Source organism: Pituophis catenifer, unplaced genomic scaffold (genome assembly GCF_029215685.1).
Source record: "Pituophis catenifer annectens isolate HBS135680 unplaced genomic scaffold, rPitCat1.0.hap2 SCAF_3, whole genome shotgun sequence".
NCBI lineage: Eukaryota > Metazoa > Chordata > Lepidosauria > Squamata > Colubridae > Pituophis > Pituophis catenifer.
Genome location: NW_027256883.1, coordinates 94,577,124 through 94,597,760, shown reverse-complemented (window position 1 = coordinate 94,597,760; position 20,637 = coordinate 94,577,124). Strand labels below are relative to the sequence as shown.

The following is a 20,637-nucleotide window of genomic DNA, read 5'->3' as shown; positions in this document are numbered from 1 at the left end:
TAAGTAATTAGAATGTTTAACTTACCATTGTCTGGAGTCTAAATTTTTCAGCTCTCTCAATAACTTAGAATTTTTCTTCAAAATATTAAAACTTTTTCTAAAATAAATAGAATAAAATTATGGTAGAATATCTCATAATACATAACTGGTATATTTTGTAACTAACCAACTAGTGTATTTTGTTAATTTAGCTACTCTGAAGTCCTCCTATCTGACTGCTTTTGGCTCCCAATAATCTCTCCCTCCAAACCTATTAACTTGTGTTTAATGGTCTAATACCAGGATCTAGAAACCATTTAGTATAATGTACCTAAGTAAGTGGGATAAAACAATCTTCTATAACTATTTACGCAGCTTAGTCAGAATGGAAGTAATTAGTTACTTGATTTTTCTATAAGCATGTTATCTAGTACGTAAATTTTCTATTTTCAAATTATATTTTCTATCTTACCTATAACATTTCAGTTAGGGAAATTCATTAAAATTGAAATATTTCCTGACAAAATAGTTTGTGTATGTATTTATGGATGCACACATGCATACACACAAACTTATCTGAAAGCAAAAATGTGCAAATTTCAATTAGGTGATATCTGGAAAAATAATACAAATAATTAAGAAAATCGTGACAGTTAAAGAATAACATACATCTTATGGTATAAATTCTTAGATCAGAGGTTCTTAGGTTGTTACTGTTGCTTTGCTGAAGGCTAAAGTGGCAATGCCTATGCCTCTGAAACTTGAGAGTGAAAACCTAGGATCTAAAGATTTATTATGGCAGTGGTGACCTAGTTCAAATGTGACAATTTAACTTTTGGGGTACTCTGGTTCTTATAGGAGCTAGACATCAGAATAAATATTTTTCAATAAATACCTTTTTTATACTGTATTGGAGTAGGGAAATCCTTACCATTGAAAAATAAATTGGGAAATAATTATTTCCTATCCACCCCGATGTATTACTCATAAATACTGAATGCTGAAGCCAAATGACAACTATAGTTCATATCAGAATTTTAATTAGTAAATAGCAACTTAAGCATGGCCCATTAATTTGCCTATAATAAAAATTTAATCCATTTAGGTTGAACAAACTAACTATGCCAAACTAAACTCAGGAGAGGCACTGAGATTATTTTTAGAAGGCCCTATTATCACCCTTTAACCAGATGAATAAAAGTAGCAATCTCACTTGAATTACACTAATTATTGCAATTTATTTTCCCATTTTTGTGATCTTTGTTCAGATCTGTCCTTTATTAAGGAGGCCAAGAAAATATTAAATTGGAGGAGAGGAATGACTTTACTGTTAATTTTTATTCTTGAATTACCCAGGAGGCATTTTCCACCTTCTGATAGCATTCCTTTTTGTGTTTAAAGACTCCAATCTTTAAAACCTCCTCAGAGGGAGGAGCTAGCTGTCTCCCAAAGGAGACTGAGAGAACAAGATTGGCCCTCAGCCTCAAGAACATGTTTTTTTAATCTGTAATTTACTTCAGTGAAATGAAGAATCTCAGGATGCATACAGTTAAAATATGAAATTCACTGTCAGAAGTTGTGGTAATGGTAGCCAAATAGGTTTGTAGGGGTCAAACTATCAATGCCTATTAATATTTGATATTTGTTTACTATCTTCTAGTAGGCAGAAAGCTTTAGATACTGGCTGTTGGGAAGCAATCTAGAATAGAATAGAGCTGGAAAGGACCTTGGAAGTCTTCTAGTACAGCCTCCTGCTCAAGCAGGAAACCCTATACCACTTCAGACAAGTGGCTGTCCAGTCTCTTCTTAAAAACCTCCAGTGATGAAGCGCCTACGATTTCTGAAGGCAAGCTGTTCCACTGATTAATTATTCTCACTGTTAGGCAGTTTCTCCTTAATTCCAGGTTGCTTCCCTCCTTGATTAGTTTCCATCCATTGTTGCTTGTCCTGCCCTCTGGTACTTTCAAGAATTATTTGATCCCCTCTTCTTTGTGGCAGCCCTCCAAATATTGGAATACTGCTATCATGTTTTCTTTTCTCTAGACTAGCCAAACCCAAATTCTGCAACAGTTCTTCATGTTTTAGTTTCCAGGCCTTTAAACATCTTAATTGCTCTTAGTTACTCTTCTCTGAACTTTTTCCAAAGTCTCAAAATCCTTTTTGTAGTGTGGTGACCAAAATTGGTTGCAATATTCTAGGTGTGGCCTTACTAAGATTTTATAAAGTGGTACTAATACTTCACATTATTTTGATTCTATGCCCATTTATACAACCCAGGATTGTATTAGCTTTTTTTGGCTGCCACAGTACACTGCTGGCTCATATTCAAGTATTCCAAGGTCCCTCTCACAATTACTGTTTTTGAGCCAGGTCTCGCCTAATCTGTATTTATACCTTTGGTTTTTCCTGTCTAAATGTAAAACTTTGCTTTTTTTCACATTAAAATTCATATTGTTGGATAGGGTCCATTGTTCAACTCTGTCAAGATCTTTTTGGCTCTTGAGTTTGTCTTCTGGGGCATTGGCTATGCCTGCCACCGTAGTGTTATCTGCAAATTTGATGAGTTCTTCTAATCCCTTATCTAAGTCATTTATGAAGATATTGAAGAATACTGGGCCTAAAACGGAACCTTGCGGTACCCTACTGTTTACTTCTCTCCATGTAGTCCTTTTCCAATCCTCAAGGACTTCCCCGAGATGCTCTGGGATTTTGAAAGATATGGTACAATTATTCTGAGGTAGTATCTATTTAGACTGTCTAAAAATAGGTACAAAAACTGGCCCCTCAGCCCCTCCAGTTGAATTCAGTCATTTTACTTGTCCCAAAGATTTTGCTTTTAGTCATTCCGGTTCTTAACTGTTGTACAGAACCCTTCTTTTAAGACAGGCCTGCCTGCAAGTTCCAGGAGGAGATATCATTCCAAGGTGTAAAACTCAGGAAAATAAACAGGTGACCAGGGACCCAAAGAAAGAAAAAGGAAACAGCAGCAGCAATGAATAATAAAAAAGTAATGGTACAGAGAGCTCTGAAAAACTCCACAAATTTAGCAGTTGATACTAGCTGATGAATTATTTTGAGTTGAATTGCGAAAGGGAAATAGATTTTTCCTTTTCTTTTACAGAGAGTAGAAGATCTAACTGGAATTCTGGAAAGGCACCAACTATATTTTCTCCCTTTCCTCAATAAAGAGCTCCCTATACCCTGTTCTGTAAGTGATGGAAGAGCAGTCCTAATACTTCTTTCATAATAGATACTGAGTGCCTGACCATTTAGAGGCAGCTTTTAAAAATAATAAACAATTCCCTCCCCCTCACTGTACAAACTAAGTTGGAAGAGGAGGTTAATTTGGTTCTTCCCTAAATTAAAAAAAAGGCTTAGCTTTCCTCCTCCTTTCTTCAGAAATAAGTATCACCTGAAGATCCAACCTTACCTAAGATAACTGTTTACTAAGGAAGAATAGAGAAACCTTTAGGAAACTTGTGACTAAACATTGGGCTATCTTAAAAGAGAGAGAAAGAGAGTGAGAATGTAAACAAGGGTAGAATGATCTCCTTCTCCTTGAATGCTAATTAAGAAGTTGGACCTTAACTTAGTAAAAATTGCTCTCTCCCATTGGGTAAGGAAAAGTAAATAGTTTTTTAGTCCATCACTACTGGGAAAGGCACTAATGTTCCTCCCCACCCCCTCAAAATCCTTAGAATACTGTGAATGCTTACCTTTTTTCCCACGAATTCATTCCTAAACCATTCAGCAAAAGCCTACATAAATGAAATGGTGACTGTAGCAGAGCAGATCTTGGCATCTTCTGATTTTCGCTTTTTGTATTATGATTCAGATGGTATCCATGAGCATATTCATTTTCTATGCAACTTTGCTGCATTATTGCTTCAATGATATCATTAGCTTGGGCATGACTCATGACAGACGGGGATGGGGATGGCTCATTTAATTTTATTTGTGGATGTAAAAGACACTCAGGACTACTACTGCCGATCTTTTCTAGCAGCTTATCAAGAGCATCTTCTCCATCATCTATCTGAATGAAATCTGTTGGAGACTCAAAGTTCTGCTTATTTTTTCCCATAACCACAGAGAATTTTCTGTTCATCTGATCTACTGAACGAGCAGCTAACGGTCCATACATCAAATGTCCATCCCATGAATATTTTCCAGAGATATCCCTAACAATTACTCTTACGTCTGAGAAAGATTCTTCCAATTCATCATCCATCCCCCTTTTTGAAGGAATCTGGAGGTAAGAAATGACAGCATTGCCATTAAATTCAAAGATCTGTAAATTGGGGCTTCGAAAGACTTCAGGTGAGAGTTCAGAAGTTTCCATAAAAGAATTGTTGTGATTTTCACTAATAAGACTATGTAGAACAGCAGGTCCTTCAGTCAGAGGATAATGGCCCAAATTGTTAACTAGATGTGCCATAATCATTCGTGCTGTCAGTGGAATTAACTCCAAGCTCCTCCGCTTCATTTCTGAAAATAGTTAATCATAACAATGATTATAATTAAAAAAAATAAAACAGCCGACAAACACACACATACACACATATACACATGCCTTTCTCAATTTTGAAACTTAGGATAAGATATATTCTCAATTTTTATAAGTTTCTAAAATGAGAAAGGTACAAGATGTACAGATGTCCAAATGCATCAAAATGCACCACAACTGCTTTTAAAATAAAAAAACCTGTTTGTGAACCATTTGCTCTGTAATAATTTCTAGACCTTTCCTTTAACATCAAAAGTAAAATAGCACAGAGGCTAATAGCTTCACCTAGTAAGAGTTTATTAATTCAGAGAAAAATGTTATTCTATCAACTATTAATCTCTCCCTGCTGCTTCTTTAACTGCAAGCTCTCTACAATGATTTAAGATTAATAAGCAAACTATTAAGATATCAATTATCAATTGCTTACTTTAAAAGTTGAGTAGGAAAAAATCCTTGCACCAATTTCAACTGCATTTGTAGGAAGGGAAAGTTAACAGATTTGACTATTTTAAAAAAGAGATACATTGACACAAAGGAAGACTAAAAAGAAATGAACTTTATGAAGTGGCAAAATCTTAATATATATTTTATATTAATAAGGAAAAATATATATGAACTGTATGGTGAATTGTCAAAGTAATGGCATCTTTTATACATGATAATTGAGTTTATTTATTAAAATACTGGATGTATTTTATTTGTAGAACAATAATAACCAAATTATTTCTGTTATTTGTTTCAGATAACAGTTTCATTTATGAAATCTGGTTACAAAGAAAAAAAATCTTCAAATTTACAGTGATATGATAAGCCTGTTGTTTCCAATTTTTTATTTTTATGCAGATATTATCATCTTTAAAAAATATTTGAAAACCACTGCATAAGCTAGAAATTAGTTAGCAGTGCAGCAGTTATGTATTGGATGATACACATGTCTTCCCAGTATGTACAAATTCTCCAACTTAAATAAAAGTGAAGCATACACACACACTTATTACTTAAATCTCACAAGATTGACAAACCTCATGGTGCTCTCATTTTAAGCCTTAATTATTTATTCATACATTTTCTATTACACCTTCTTCTCTGGAAGCTCAAGATAGTATGCATGGTAATCTACTCCCCCCTCAGATTATCCCCAATTAGACTGGGCTGAGAGTGAGTGATTTGGCAAAGGTCACTTAATGAGCTCCACAGTGAGATAGGGATTTAACCTTGATCTAAACCAATACACCACACTGGCCTTCTGGAGATACGGGACAAAGAATAGCACAATTTAGTGAGGTTTGATGATCCTATAATATTTTGATTATTTTAAGCACAACTTTGATACCATACTAAGAACCACCTGCAGTTTTCTAGTAGGGTACAAATGTCCCTGGAGGAGAGACTAAATGTCACCATGAAATATTATTCTTGAGGTTTTTTCTGGGTAATTATAAACCATGAACCTCAGCACAAACAACTAAAATTACTGGGTTCTAGATTATTATTGAAAAAGCCCTCTATAAAACTTTGTTGCCAAATATAATGAAACAATTATTAGGTTTCCCGTGCTTGCATACGTCAGCACAGGATTTTATCTAAGTATGAAAACTATTCCAAAAGTAGTATTTATTGAAAGGGAAACTCCCCCCTTGTCTTGTTGTAGCTCTTTGAGAAAGTATTGCATGATGGTCCCCAAGAAAGATTTGAAATGTGGACACAAAATTATAGTGACAGAAGAAAAAGAAGTCAGATGGAAGCAATTTGCATTAGTACATACTCCAACATGCTTCCTCCAAATTAAAGATTTATCATATCTTAAACATAATGCTTACAGTTATTAGGGCTCAGTTCTTGTAAAATATATATTTTTCTTTTTCAGAAAGTTTTCAATGAAAAGTAAAAGATGCTGTTCCCTTTCAAATTATTTGTTACCTTCAGCAACAGTGAGCAAATTATTCAGGTCTGCAGAAGACTGAACCAGAATCACTTCAGAATTCCTAACATTTCCTAGGGGCATAAAGGGATCATATATCTCACTGGAGAGGTCGGCAAGACTTAAAAGATAATGGCTTTGCTGGGTATACAGGTTTGAACCATAAACACAACAGTTCAGGATCTGTAATAAAACAAAAAACATATATAAAATGAAATACCACAAAGTTATTCAAGAGAAAGCACATTAGGAATGTTAAATCACTCTAACTTGAGCTTCTAATTGTTATGAACACTACTAAATTAAACCTGAAACTGCTTGAGTAATTCCTAAAACAATATCTTTTAAAATGGAAGATATAGATATAAGGAAATAGCCATAATCTCAAATGGGGTCCCAAAATGATACTGAAAACTTGTTCTTTTTCACATTTGAAATACATCAGGAATATAGAAAATAAATGGGACAATGATACATTTGAAAATGTATTTAATACAAGAGCAATAAAAAAGAATTAATAATGTCCATAGCACATGTGTTAAAGACAAAACTGGTGTTAACAGTATGGGCAGGATCTCAGAGAGCTGTACACAAAGTCTGGCGTACTTCATCAATCAAAATTATGGCTTTTTTGTAATTTTGTTTCGATTCAGTATGCTGCTATTCATATACATAGGTATTAGGAAGTGAAGTATTAGGTAGGACCATTCATGCTTACCCTATAAATATAATCCAGCAGTGGAATATTAGAAGAATACTGATTTTCAAAACTGGAAGTAAATACAGGTTCCAACAGTGTCTTCACTGGCAATGTCATGCACCAATCCAATAAACAAAGTAGCAATGAGACTATAAACTAAAACAGAAAAATGTCCAAATATTAGTTACACTTAGAAAGTTGGAAAACCTGATTAAACAAAATAAAATTTACCAGAAAATATATGATATGCAATCAAAAGAATATGACCTGAACAAATACCACCCATTCATCAGCAGTGAAGTTATTACCGGTAATCTATTTGAACTCTAAAGCTGAAATTTGCTCTCTTCCCTCAAAAAAGGAATTATCAATTATACAAACCAAATTGCCCAATTTAAACATTAGCTCTTCGTGTTAACTATGCAATATTGAGACAAAATGAAGGCATCTAATCATTACACACCTTTTTATCACTTTCCACAGAAGAGTATTCTGCACTTGGTAACAGAAATGCAATAGTGGCAACAAGGACCTGTGACAAAGCAATTTTAAAATAAATTTAAAGAAATGTTTAGTTTCCCAATCAGTCAAAGCATAGGGCAGCTCAAAAATATCAGTGAAATATGAATTATTATTGTGCAATTATTTACCCTTTACCTTTTTTCTTCAACTCTATTGCCTAAAATGATTACCAAAGTTTCTAAAAGGAAAAAGAAAATTTTGTAGTATTGTGATTTTCTTTTCCTTCAGAGATTTGCAGTCAGCTAAATCTCTTGAATTTGCAAAGATGAATTTCAGCAATCAGCAGCTTAATGCCTAGAACATCCTGCAGCAGCTTTTTATCAATGTTGCAGAAGCTGCTGATATGTTTATAATGAATAATGATTGTGTGAATGGATATATGAGTAGCTAAAATAGAAAAGGCAGTCCCAAAGATAGCAGACTATCTCATCCCTGGCTAATGAAATGAGTAAAGATTCCCCTGACACTTAATTTCTGATGCCTTGATATACTTGGAATGTTTGCAAATGATGGACTTACATAGATTTTGTCCAACATTTTCCTGTTAAATGAAAGCAGGCAAAGATTTATACAATCTGAAGAGAAGCCAGAATAAGAAATAAGTCCCCAACTTTCTAAATTCAGGTATTCTGATCTAAATAAATCTATGTCCAATATATCAGCACTGGTCCTTAGAATGAACTAAATTCATTGTACTCCAGGAGGAGGGAGGCAAAGTTTGGTATGATAAAAAACCAAATTAACTTTTGGCAGAAAGGAAGGATTTGGATGCAATTTCATTGTCATAAAAATGCAACCCTCAGGCAAAAATACAACTTTAAAAATCTGTAAGTAGATGCAACTGCCACTAAAATGAGAATGAACTGTTTCTACAAATGACTAAAGGCTACAAAGAGATAGCACCATTAAAATCTAGCTGAAGTTCCAAGTAGAGAACTAATTAATGTAATAATCCTTTACAATGTTTTAAATATTAAGATATGAAAGGAAGCTAAAAATCTCCATTGCAACTCCTGAAATAGGTATATTTAAAAATGGAACCAGCAAAATATTGGTTCTTGCACCATATTTTGTGGGTTATTAGAAAGAGAATAAACCCTAATTAGCTTATATGTTTTGTAGTAAATTGCAGCCAGATGGCTTTGGCAGCAGAGGGAGAGAGGACTCAAATACACCACTACAGAATTACTAGCGCTATATTTGTTGAGAGGGACATAGAATATGAAGTGGCTTGTGTTTTCTAAAAACATTTTATAATTATTTTAAACAGCTATTGAAGTGCACAGCATCTCCATTAGCACAGGAGGATTAAAATGTGTCTGCTCCAAATAAGGCATTACATTTCACTTAAAAAGCAAGCATTATAAACAAATACCAATTTCCATATATAACTATTTTGGAAATGAAACATACTTCAATAATTTTTTGAGGTAGAGAAATGTTGTATTTCTGTAGTTTTTCCCAGTAAGATGTCAATAACTGAAAGATATCACAGGCGGCTTGTGCAATCTGCTTGTTAGAAAACTGCAAAAATGAAAAACAAATTAATAAGAAATAAAGGACCAACACCATTACAAGTGGATTGTTGTATTTCTAAAAATTTCTTTCTCACTATCATTACATAAATTAACTAATAAATAAAGTAACACCGTGTTTCCCCGAAAATAAGACCGGGTCTTATTTTCTTTTAACCCCCGAAAAAACAACTAGGGCTTCTTTTTGGGAGGGTCTTATTTGCCCCCCATGTACCAGTATGAGGCGGGAGGCCCCTTGCACCAGTTTCCTGGAGGGTTGCAGCAGGCCCTCCGACCATCCACGAAACAGCTGCTTCACGGGTGCTGCTCAGGCCACTGCCTCCAGCAAGCGCGGCCACATTTGCAGCCACAAAAGCAGCAGGAGGCCAAGCAATGCGCCCCTTGCGCCCTCCTTACCTAATGGTGTTATGGTTGCAGCAGGCCATCCCACCGTCCACAAAGCAAATGCTTCGTGGGTGCTGCTCAGGCCACCACCTCCAGCAAGCGTGGTCACTTTTGCAGCCATATAAGCGGCAAACCAAGCAATGCGCCCAATGCATCACTTGGCCTTCTCGTTGCTTGCCATATAGATGAAGTGAGGCGGCAAGGCTGGAGGAGGGGGGAAAGGGGGGGAGGAACATGCCCCACTCGCCCTTACTTAATGCTCGCACCTGCCATCCACATGGAACAGCCTTGCGGCAGCAGCTCCCACAAGCCTAGCCACAGGACCCATTCTGTTAATGGCAGCTGCAAAAAGAGTGGTAGGCCCAGCAATGCGCCTAGTGCCCTCCTTACCTAACAGTGTGATGGTTGCAGCAGGCCATCCCAGCGTCCATGAAGCAGCTGCTTTGCGGATGCCGCTCAGGTCGCCGACTCCAGCAAGCGTGGCCGCTTCTGCAGCTGCAAAAGTAGCAGGAAGCCAAGCAATGTGCCCAACGTGTCGCTTGGCCTCCTCGTTGCTTGCCGTGCAGACAACAGGAGGTGAGGAGAGGCCTGAGGGGGGAAAATGGAAGGGGAAACTTGCCCCATACGCCCTTACCTATGTCATATTTGACAGTTATAACCTGGGGTCTTGTGATCCCCTTTTGAGACCTCCTGACAGGCAAAGTCAATGGGGAAATCCAGATTGATTTAACATCCGTGTTGTAGTTTAACAACTGCAGTGATTCCCTTGATAACTGGCAGGAAAGGTTGTAAAATGAGGCAAAACTCATTTTTTGCTTTATTGCAAAAAGGCAAATCCCAACCACCACCACACCCAGGGCAAGCATAATTGAAAATCCTAAACCCACAAACAGGGAAACCACAATGCTCATGTATGGTACAACAATCAATTTATTCAAATTCAACGATTTATTCAAATACAGGCATGTCATCTTCTTCTGGAACATCATCAAAACTCTCCACAGCCTGAATTCCAGTCTGAGTTTCTTGTGACTCCATTTCATTTAAAACCTGGACTGATGGTTTTTTTTTTAATGAATTTTAAATTGTTTTAAATTGGAACTTTAATTTTATATCGCTTTTAATGAGGAACTATGCATTTTTACTGTTGTGAGCCGCCCTGAGTCCTCGGAGATAGGGCGGCATATAAATTGCAATCAATCAATCAATCAATCAATCAATCAATCAATAAATAAATAAATAAATAAAACCATTGGTCCCAATCGTTGATGTCTAGTAATAGAGATCTCCTTAAAAGAGTATCTCTTGTCCATGTAGCCTGCTTGTATTGCATTGGCAACACAGGTGTCACTGATTTTGTCCCATGCTTTCTTGACCCAAGTCAGAGGCCCTGGAAGGTTAGGCTTTATGAAGTTTCCACGCTGGTTTCTCACCATTCTATTCTCAATGTACTCATTGATTTCGATGTGTAGATGGTCCTTGAATGGCTTGTTTATTGCAATGTCCAGTGTCTGGAGGTATGCTGTCATTCCTGCAGGAATCATTATTTGGTCAATTCTTCTCTGTGCAAGAAACTTTTTCATGTCTTTGGCACAGTGAGTGCTGGCTGAATCCCAGACTACCATACTTCTTTGGCCACCATGCACAACAAGTGGCAGCATTAACTCAACCCACTTCCTTATAGCTCCTTGTGTGCACCAGGCCTTTTCAGTTTCAGGAACATAAATCCCTGAAACACATTCAATCTTTTCTTTCTTGCCCTTGGTGATGATTAGAAGTGGGGCTTTGCTTCCATCCAGGTGAATTGTCAAAATGCAGGTAACATGTACACTTTCATATCCAGTAGAGAGAATGTAAATTGATGTGGCACCCCTCTGATCAATTGTTGTTTGAGCTCCTTGGCCCATAAATGCTGCAGTTTCATCCCTGGCAATCATGTTGGAGAGCTGGTATTTGGAAAAGCCAATACCATCAACGAAGGACTTGAATGCAAGTGCACGTTTGACAAGTTCAGCATCTTCCAGATTGAACAGCGAGGTGGACCTCCTCAGAGGCAGTTCATATTGCTGAAGGAAGCCATCCATCCAGTGTTGAGAGGCTTTGAATTCTTCCTGGGGAATTTGTAACTGTGGTGCCATTGCAAGGGCAAATGCTTGAATATCAGCCTTACGTACAACCAAAGCCTTTGCTCTCCTGTCAGCGATCCATTCAGAGATGCTGTCTTCAAGTTCAGGAAATAATGGTTACCGACCTGATCCACACCTGCACTTCTTAGCATTTCCCTCGTGCACCTATTGATTGAGGTTATCGTACTCTGCTCTTCATTTTCAGACCAACATCTTCTCTTATCTGCAATAAACAAGCTATCAGATTCTTGCCCTGAGAATCCTCCACGATTCCTTTCTTGAATTCCACAGAGTAGCTCTTTCTTTTTGAACTCATCTTGTCTGGGGATCAAAATAAAAGTCATTTTAAATCATTAATTCCATTAATCCATTAATCCAAAACCCTGGGTGTGATGGTGTTTAGGATTTGGCATTGTGGTTGCCCTGGGTTGTGTGTGTGTGTTGGGATTTGCAATTTTTGCAATGAGGTAAAAAATAAGATTTGCCTCATTTTACAACCTTTCCTGCCAGTTGTCAAGAGAATTACTGCAGTTGTTAAGCTACAACACGGATGTTAAATCAATCTGAATTTCCCCATTGACTTTGCAAGACAGGAGATCGCAAAAGGGGATCACAAGACTCCAGGTTATAACTGTCATAAATATGACATAGGTAAGGGTGCATGGGACATGTTCCTCCCCTCTTATCTCCCCCCCTTTGGCCTCGCCTTCTCACCTTGTGTTGTCTGCACAGCAAGGGACAAGGAGGCCAAGTGATACGCTTGGCCTCCTGCCACTTTTGCGGCTGCAAAAGTGGCCACGCTTGCTGGAGGCAGTGGCCTGAGCAGTACCCCTGAAGCAGCTGCTTCATGGACAGTAGGATGGCCTGCTGCGACTATCACACCATTAGGAAAGGAGGGCGCTTGGCCTATTACTTTTGCAGCTGCAAAAGCGGCCTGAGCAGCACCTGCAAAGCATCTCTTTCGTGGAGAGTTGGATGGCCTGCTGCGACCATCACAGAGTTAGGTAAGAAGAGCGTGAAGCGCGTCGCTCGGCCTACCACTCTTTTTGCAGCCTCTATTAACAGAAGGGGTGCGGTGGCTAGGGTTGCTGATGTTGCAAGACTGTTGTGTAGATGGCAGGTGCGACTGTTAGGTAAGGGTGTGTGGGGTGCATGGGGCATGTTCCTCCCCCCTTTCCCCCCCTCCAGCCTCGCCTCGTGTTGTCTGCATGGCAAGCAACCCGAAAAAATGGCAGGGACTGGCTTCATAGGTGCTTAAATATGGCTTATTTTGGGGGTAGAGCTTATTTTAGCACATGCACTCAAAAGCATGATAGGGCTTAATTTTGGGGGAGGTCTTATTTTTGGAGAAACACAGCATTAAATTGGCCTCTGTCCATTATGTGACTTTATATCCAAGGGTAAATGATGCTACAATCTCAATCAACTGTGATTTAAGCCAGCAGGTGGCTTTTCCCATTTGACTCTGTAAACCTCTTAGAGTGCTGTAAAGCACTATGAAGCAGTATATAAGGGCTATTGCTAAGTGCTATTTTCCTTAGAATACCTTAAGATCCCTTAAGAAGGAATGGGGTTAACAATTCTCAAAACAGTTGTGTTCCTAACAAAATATTATGCTAAACCCATCTCAGTCACAAGAGGGTAAGAAAGTTTTTTGCTTTGTTTTTAAACATGAGAAACTGAAATTAGGTTATTATTTCAATAGAATTATGTAATTCTTTTTGCTATGGTGTAACTCAGCAAATTATATATATATATATATATATATATATATATATATACACACACACACACATATATATATATATACATATACACACACACACACACACACACACACACACACGGACAAAAAAGTATTTAGTCAGCCACCAATTGTGCAAGTTCTCCCACTTAAAAAGATGAGAGAGGCCTGTAATTGACATCATAGGTAGACCTCAACTATGAGAGACAAAATGAGAAAACAAATCCAGACAATCACATTGTCTGATTTGGAAAGAATTTATTTGCAAATTATGGTGGAAAATAAGTATTTGGTCACCTACAAACAAGCAAGATTTCTGGCTCTCACAGACCTGTAACTTCTTCTTTAAGAGGCTCCTCTGTCCTCCACTCATTACCTGTATTAATGGCACCTGTTTGAACTTCTTATCAGTATAAAAGACACCTGTCCACAACTTCAAACAGTCACACTCCAAACTCCACTATGGTGAAGACCAAAGAGCTGTCGAAGGACACCAGAAATAAAATTGTAGAACTGCACCAGGCTGGGAAGACTGAATCTGCAATAGGCAAGCAGCTTGGTGTGAAGAAATCAACTGTGGGAGCAATAATTAGAAAATGGAAGACATACAAGACCACTGATAATCTCCCTCAATCTGGGGCTCCACGCAAGATCTCACCCCGGGGGTCAAAATGATCACAAGAGCGGTGAGCAAAAATCCCAGAACCACACAGGGGGACTTAATGAATGATCTGCAGAGAGCTGGGACCAACGTAACAAAGGCTACCATCAGTAACACACTACGCTGCCAGGGACTCAGAACCTGCAGTGCCAGATGTGTCCCCCTGCTTAAGCCAGTACATGTCTGGGCCCGTCTGAAGTTTGCTAGAGAGCATTTGGATGATCCAGAAGAGGATTGGAAGAATGTCATATGGTCAGATGAAACCAAAGTAGAACTGTTTGGTAGAAACACAACTCGTCATGTTTGGAGGAGAGAGAATGCTGAGTTGCATCCAAAGAACACCATACCTACTGTGAAGGATGGAGGTGGCAACATCATGCTTTGGGGCTATTTCTCTGCAAAGGGACCAGGACGACTGATCCGTGTACAGGAAAGAATGAATGGGGCCACGTATCATAAGATTTTGAGTGCAAACCTCCTTCCATCAGCAAGGGCATTGAAGATGAAACATGGCTGGGTCTTTCAGCATGACAATGTCCCAAACACACTGCCCGGGCAACGAAGAAGTGACTTCGTAATAAGCATTTCAAGGTCCTGGAGTGGCCTAGCCAGTCTCCAGATCTCAACCCCATAGAAAACCTTTGGAGGGAGTTGAAAGTCCGTGTTGCCCAGCGACAGCCCCAAAACATCACTGCTCTAGAGGAGATCTGCATGGAGGAATGGGCCAACATACCAGCAACAGTGTGTGCCAACCTTATGAAGACTTACAGAAAATGTTTGACCTCTGTCATTGCCAACAAAGGATATATAACAAAGTATTGAGATGAACTTTTGATATTGACCAAATACTTATTTTCCACCATAATTTGCAAATAAATTCTTTCCAAATCAGACAATGTGATTGTCTGGATTTGTTTTCTCATTTTGTCTCTCATAATTGAGGTCTGATGTCAATTACAGGCCTCTCTCATCTTTTTAAGTGGGAGAACTTGCACAATTGGTGGCTGACTAAATACTTCTTTGCCCCACTGTATATATATTTATATATATATATATTATATATAGTCATGGCCGTAAATGTTGGCACCCCTGAAATTTTTCCAGAAAATGAAGTATTTCTCACAAAAAGTATTGCAGTAACACGTTTTGCTATACACATGTTTATTCCCTTTGTGTGTATTGGAACAAAACCAAAAAAGGGAGGAAAAAAAGCAAATTGGACATAATGTCACACAAAACTCCAAAAATGGGCTGGACAAAATCATTGGCACCCTTTACTTAATATTTGGTTGCACACCCTTTGGAATAAATAACTGAAATCAGTCGCTTCCGATAACCATCAATAAGCTTCTTACACCTCTCACCCGGAATTTTGGACCACTCTTCCTTTGCAAACTGCTCCAGGTCTCTCTTATTGGAAGGGCGCCTCTTCCCAACAGCAATTTTAAGATCTCTCCACAGGTGTTCAATGGGATTGAGATCTGGACTCATTGCTGGCCACTTCAGAACTCACCTTGGCGCTTTGTTGCCATCCATTTCTGGGTGCTTTTTTTTTTTTAAAAAATTGAAAAAGTTTTTCAAATACAAATTCCCCCCCCCCTTTCCCCCCCCCCTCACCCTCCCCTCCCCTCCCCCTGTGGCTTCTTCATAATAAAACCCAAATTCATAACAGATTATATAATACTTTACCATCCCCTTACTCCATCCCCATATGCTGACCCTTTCTTTCTAATAATATTATCATATCCCCCTTATACTATACATTTCAAAATGACATTCTACTATAACATTATATAATAACTCCTAATTTAGCATAATAATATTATTATATCTCCCAGTTTAGCGATTTCTGCTCATAATCTACTCTTTTTCTACCCCCCATACATATATCTCTTAAATCAAATCTTTTATGTATATTAATATAACATTTCAAAGCAACCTTCCACTATAAAACTATATAATAAATCCTAATTTAACATTTATTCAATTCATAGTCTCCATTTCCTTCACCCCCATCATTATATCTCTTAACTCAAATCTTTTACATATATTCATATCTAAACATAATATCCCTTTTCTTAAACTAAACAATCAATAAACTAACCTGTCTCCACCCACTTTCCTACAAGACTACCATACTTAATAATTCGTAATATCTTTATTCTTCTGCCCACACCACTAAAAAATATTCCCTTATGTAAATAAAATCCTCTTAAAAAAGACTTTAAGCTTGTAATCCATATATCTTCTGTAATATCTTTCAGCTGGATTGTAAACTCCATCACCCATGTTAGGGTAACATCACATCCTAATTCCAACAGTATGTTCGGTATCTTCAATTACCATCTGCCCCCATCAATAGCAAATATCTTCATTAAAAAAAAAACAAAAAAACAACAAAAAAACAAAAAAACAACCACCCGAGTGACTTTATATTTGTATTCCATATAGTGTCTGTAAAGGTGTCTTTTATCCAAATTATTAATTCCAACCACCGTAATAGGGTAACAGCCAGATCATCTGCGTGCCCCAATTCCATAACTCTCTCGCCTTGTAGCTTAGCATAAACATAGTATATTTATCAAAGAGTCCAAAAAAAAAAAGATAGTTCCAATCATTTCAGTTTAAGGCCCTTTTCACATCCCAAAAGTACAGCACTGCAGAAGTCTGTCACTCTCCTCAGGATAATACTTCGCCTCAACTATCTTTTCATGTATTCAATCATCTCTTAAATAACTGGCATTACACTGTTGTTTGGTTTAAAAGTTTTTGTTTTTGTGTGACCTGCTTCTTCTTTTCTTGACTTTTTGTGGGTTAGATCTCCATCCTGATTTCCTTTCTATAAATTGTATATCAACTGTTTGGTTTTCATGCTGATCTATAACTTGATCTTGTTGGTTTTGCTTTTGTGGCTTAAATCTCCATTCTGGTTCTATGAGTTTTATATCAACTGATTGATTTCCATGCTGGTCTGTAACTTGATAAGTCATCACTTTAGAATCCAGAGCCGCCTTTCTTGTATTTATAAATAGTCCAGCTGAGACCTCTGAAGGAGAATCCAGAAGCGGCTCATCTACGGGGACCTCTGTAACTTGTTGTTTTTCCATTACTTCCACCTCCTTTTGCTTATCTTGAATTTCTATCTCTTGTTGATTTTGCTTTTGGAGAACCTTGTAGTAAAATTCTTCTGCTTTTTCAACAGTATTTAGCTGATATCTTTCTCCTTGATATCTCAATATTATACCAACTGGAACGTCCCACCTGAATGAGATATTTTGTTTCTTAAGCTCAGTCACCAAAAATCCAAATTTCTTTCTATCTTTTAGAATCTTAGGTGGCAACTCTTTATATATCCAGATCTTTCTTCCATACAATTGTAGAGTAGAATTAAAAGATTTTTGCACAATATCATTTCTTATTTCTTTGTCTGTGAAGTAAATCACCACATCTCTAGGCAAGTGAGACTCTCTGCGCATGCCCCAAGATGGCGCTGTCCGTGTGAGATCCGCCCGATGATGGGACGGTTTCTGGTCATTTGGGGGTCTGGGGAGCTGACTTGACCATCTGCAGCCCCAGCCCCAGCTGTGGGAGCCTCTGCCCAGCCTGTTGAGGGCTTTTTCGCCCTCCGGAGCATTGCGGCTGGGCGGAGCCGACGAGAGAGGCGCTGCGGGAGGATGGCGGCCTGGGTACGGCAGTCTTCTTCGGCGGAGGCCCCGGCCCCAGTCGTGGGAGCCCTGCCCAGCCTGCTGAGGGCTTTTTTCGCCCTCCGGAATACTGCGGCTGGGCGGAGCCGACGCGGGAGGCGCTGCGGGAGGATGGCAACCTTCTTCTGCGCCGGAGGCCGCGGAGGCCGGAGCGGCGGCGGCTGTGGGCGCGGCGGTGGTGGCATGGAGCAGGCCCTCCCCTCCCAGGCCCTGGATGTTGTCCCGGTGGTCCTGGGATGTGCCGAGGGGCCGGGTTCCAGACGGCATCGACGATGGCAGCTGAGGCGGCAATGGCGGCCGTGGCTCGATGGCGAGACGATGGCGGCGGCGGCCTGGTGCTAAGCAGTGAAGAAGGGGGGGAGATATGGCCGCTTTGTTTCTGGCCTTACCATCAATACCTGGAATAGACTATCTGACCTGGGGGCTGGAGACTGGAGGCGGGAGATACAATCAGGGGGAGTTATGAAGTCCTGGGGGTTGGAGAGGCTGGAGTGCGACCAAAAAACTGGTCATCTGGTCGCCTCGATTGATCTCTCCCCCCCCTCCCCCATGCCTTTGACTTGGTCTTCGGCACCTCCGCCTTCAGATTGTATTCAGCTGTATGTTATCCCTCCCTTTGAACATCTTCTCTCCCTCGGGTTAATAACATCATGCCTCTTTGGTCTGGCTCCTTTTTTTCATCTTGAGCCCCAAGCTGGAGGGTGTCTGGGCAATTGTCATGCGGGAGCTGAGGGAGTTGCTGCCTTTCATCAATGGAGGAATAGACCATCTAACTTTCCTAAGCCCTTTCCATCTGGGCTAGCCACCGTGAGAGGGTGGCTTGGATTCCTACCTCCAATCTTGATGAAATGACATGGGACTCCTCCCACTGCAGTGAGAGGGCAGTGGAGTCCAGCTACCGGCCTTGAGATCCATCTTGCTCCAACATCTTAGACTATTTATCAAACTCTTGACCAGACTTTTTTACCTCTCATCTATGTATGGCTTATACCACGACAGACCTGCTTGCGCTGCGAGATGCCCCCCTCTCGCTGCGATGGCCTTCCACGTTATCAAAGGCCTACCTTAAGGACGGGCTTTGGAGCCCTGAGAGGTGGCATGTTTCAAAGCGGGGATTAAGGGGTTTTTTAATTAGGGTTTTTAATAATTTTTTAAGGGGAACCGGGAGGACGACCAAAGGGGATGGGGGGGGGGTAATCCACCAAGGTCAGAGCCGAGCCCGGCACTGAGTAACGGTTTGGAGGACATTGCACGAGGGAATGGGGAGGGGGCGGAGGGAAATACCATCTGCACGGTGGCTGGGAGGGGCAGATATGGCGGGAGCAGGGGGCCACATCATGTGTTGGGGACGCGCACTCGCTGTCTGAGAGCAATTGCGCGCCCCGGCCCCCAAGGCTCCCCTCGGATACTAGGTGGCTTAGATACTCAGGACCTGGGCCTGCGATTGATGCTGTGCAATGCTAGGTCTGTGGTAAATAAGGCCCCCCTCATTCACGATCTTATCCAGGAGTGGGGAGCAGACCTGGCAGGTATTGCGGAGACCTGGTTGGGACCGGAGGGAGGTGTCCCTCTGGTCGAGATGTGCCCACCAGGTTTCAGAGCATACCATCAACCGAGAGCCCAGGGGAGGGGTGGGGGGGTGGCGGTTATTATTAAAGAAGGTCTTGGTTCGAGGGAGACCACTGTGCCTCAGATTGTCGGGTGTGAGTCCCTCTTCGTGAGATGGGGTCATGGGGTTCAGATGGGCTTGCTGCTTGCGTACCTGGCTCCCTGCCGCGTGGCAGCAGCCCTGCCTGAGCTACTCGACGTGATAGCCGCGGTGGCAGTTGATACACCCAGGCTTATGGTCATGGGTGATTTCAACTTGCCATCCGTTGGTGAAACGTCTGGGATGGCTCGGGAGTTCATGGCTTCCATGACGGCCATGGACCTGACCCAGCTAGTTCATGGCCCCACTCACGGGGGGGGACACACCCTAGACTTGATTTTTGTCTCTGGCCAGTGGTTGAGTGATCTTGTTATAGGGGATATAGATATGGAACCCTTGTCATGGTCAGATCACTCACTCCTTCGTCTGGACCTTCGTACCGCTACACCCCGCCGCAGGGAGGCGGACCCAATTAGATGGGTCCGCCCCAGGTGCCTGATGGATCCTGATAGGTTCCAGACGGAGCTTGGGCCAATTCCTGATGATCTGGCACACGACTCGGCCGAGGACCTAGTAGCTGCCTGGGACCGGGCGGCTGGTGGGGCCTTGGATCGAGTCGTGCCTTTGCGGCCTCTGACCCGGTGTCGATCCCTCGCGGCTCCTTGGTTTACCGAGGAACTGAGGGAGATGAAACGCCGGAAAAGACGCCTAGAGAGCGGTTGGAGGGCCAGTCGCGCTGAATCTGACCGAACACTGGTAAGGTCGCATATTAAGACCTACCTAGTGGCGATAAAGACGGCAAAGTTCAATTACTTTTCCGCCTCTATTGCGTCATCAGGGAATCGTCCGGCCGCCCTGTTCAGGGTAACCCGCTCCCTGCTCCACCTGGGAGCGCGGGAGGATCCCTTGGAAGGCAGGGCAGAGGATTTCGGACAATACCTGCATGACAAAATCGCTCAGATCCGGGGGGACTTGGACTCTGACTGGGTAGATCAGGGCAGGGTGACGAGGAATAGTCTTGAGAATGTTATCTGGGAGGAGTTTGATGCTGTGACTCCCGATGATGTGGACAGGATTTTGGGGAGACTTAGTGCGGCCACATGTTTACTGGACCCGTGTCCCTCCTGGTTGGTACTGGCCTCCCGGGAGGTTACACGAGGCTGGCTCCAGGGTGTTATCAACGCTTCGTTGAGTGAGGGTTACTTC

At 40.7% G+C, this 20,637-nt stretch overlaps 1 protein-coding gene across 1 annotated transcript in view; it reads right to left on the bottom strand.

The window, feature by feature from the left end:
* RALGAPA2 (Ral GTPase activating protein catalytic subunit alpha 2) overlaps positions 1 to 20,637 on the bottom strand; it is a 176,220-nt gene that overhangs the window by 55,016 nt on the left and 100,567 nt on the right. The window contains exons 29-34 of the mRNA XM_070941007.1: positions 9,043 to 9,153; positions 7,571 to 7,639; positions 7,126 to 7,263; positions 6,407 to 6,590; positions 3,696 to 4,467; positions 26 to 97 (exon numbers count right to left, since the gene is read on the bottom strand). Of these exons, the coding sequence (XP_070797108.1) occupies positions 26 to 97; positions 3,696 to 4,467; positions 6,407 to 6,590; positions 7,126 to 7,263; positions 7,571 to 7,639; positions 9,043 to 9,153 (1,346 nt within the window). The remainder of the gene's footprint in view (positions 1 to 25; positions 98 to 3,695; positions 4,468 to 6,406; positions 6,591 to 7,125; positions 7,264 to 7,570; positions 7,640 to 9,042; positions 9,154 to 20,637) is intronic.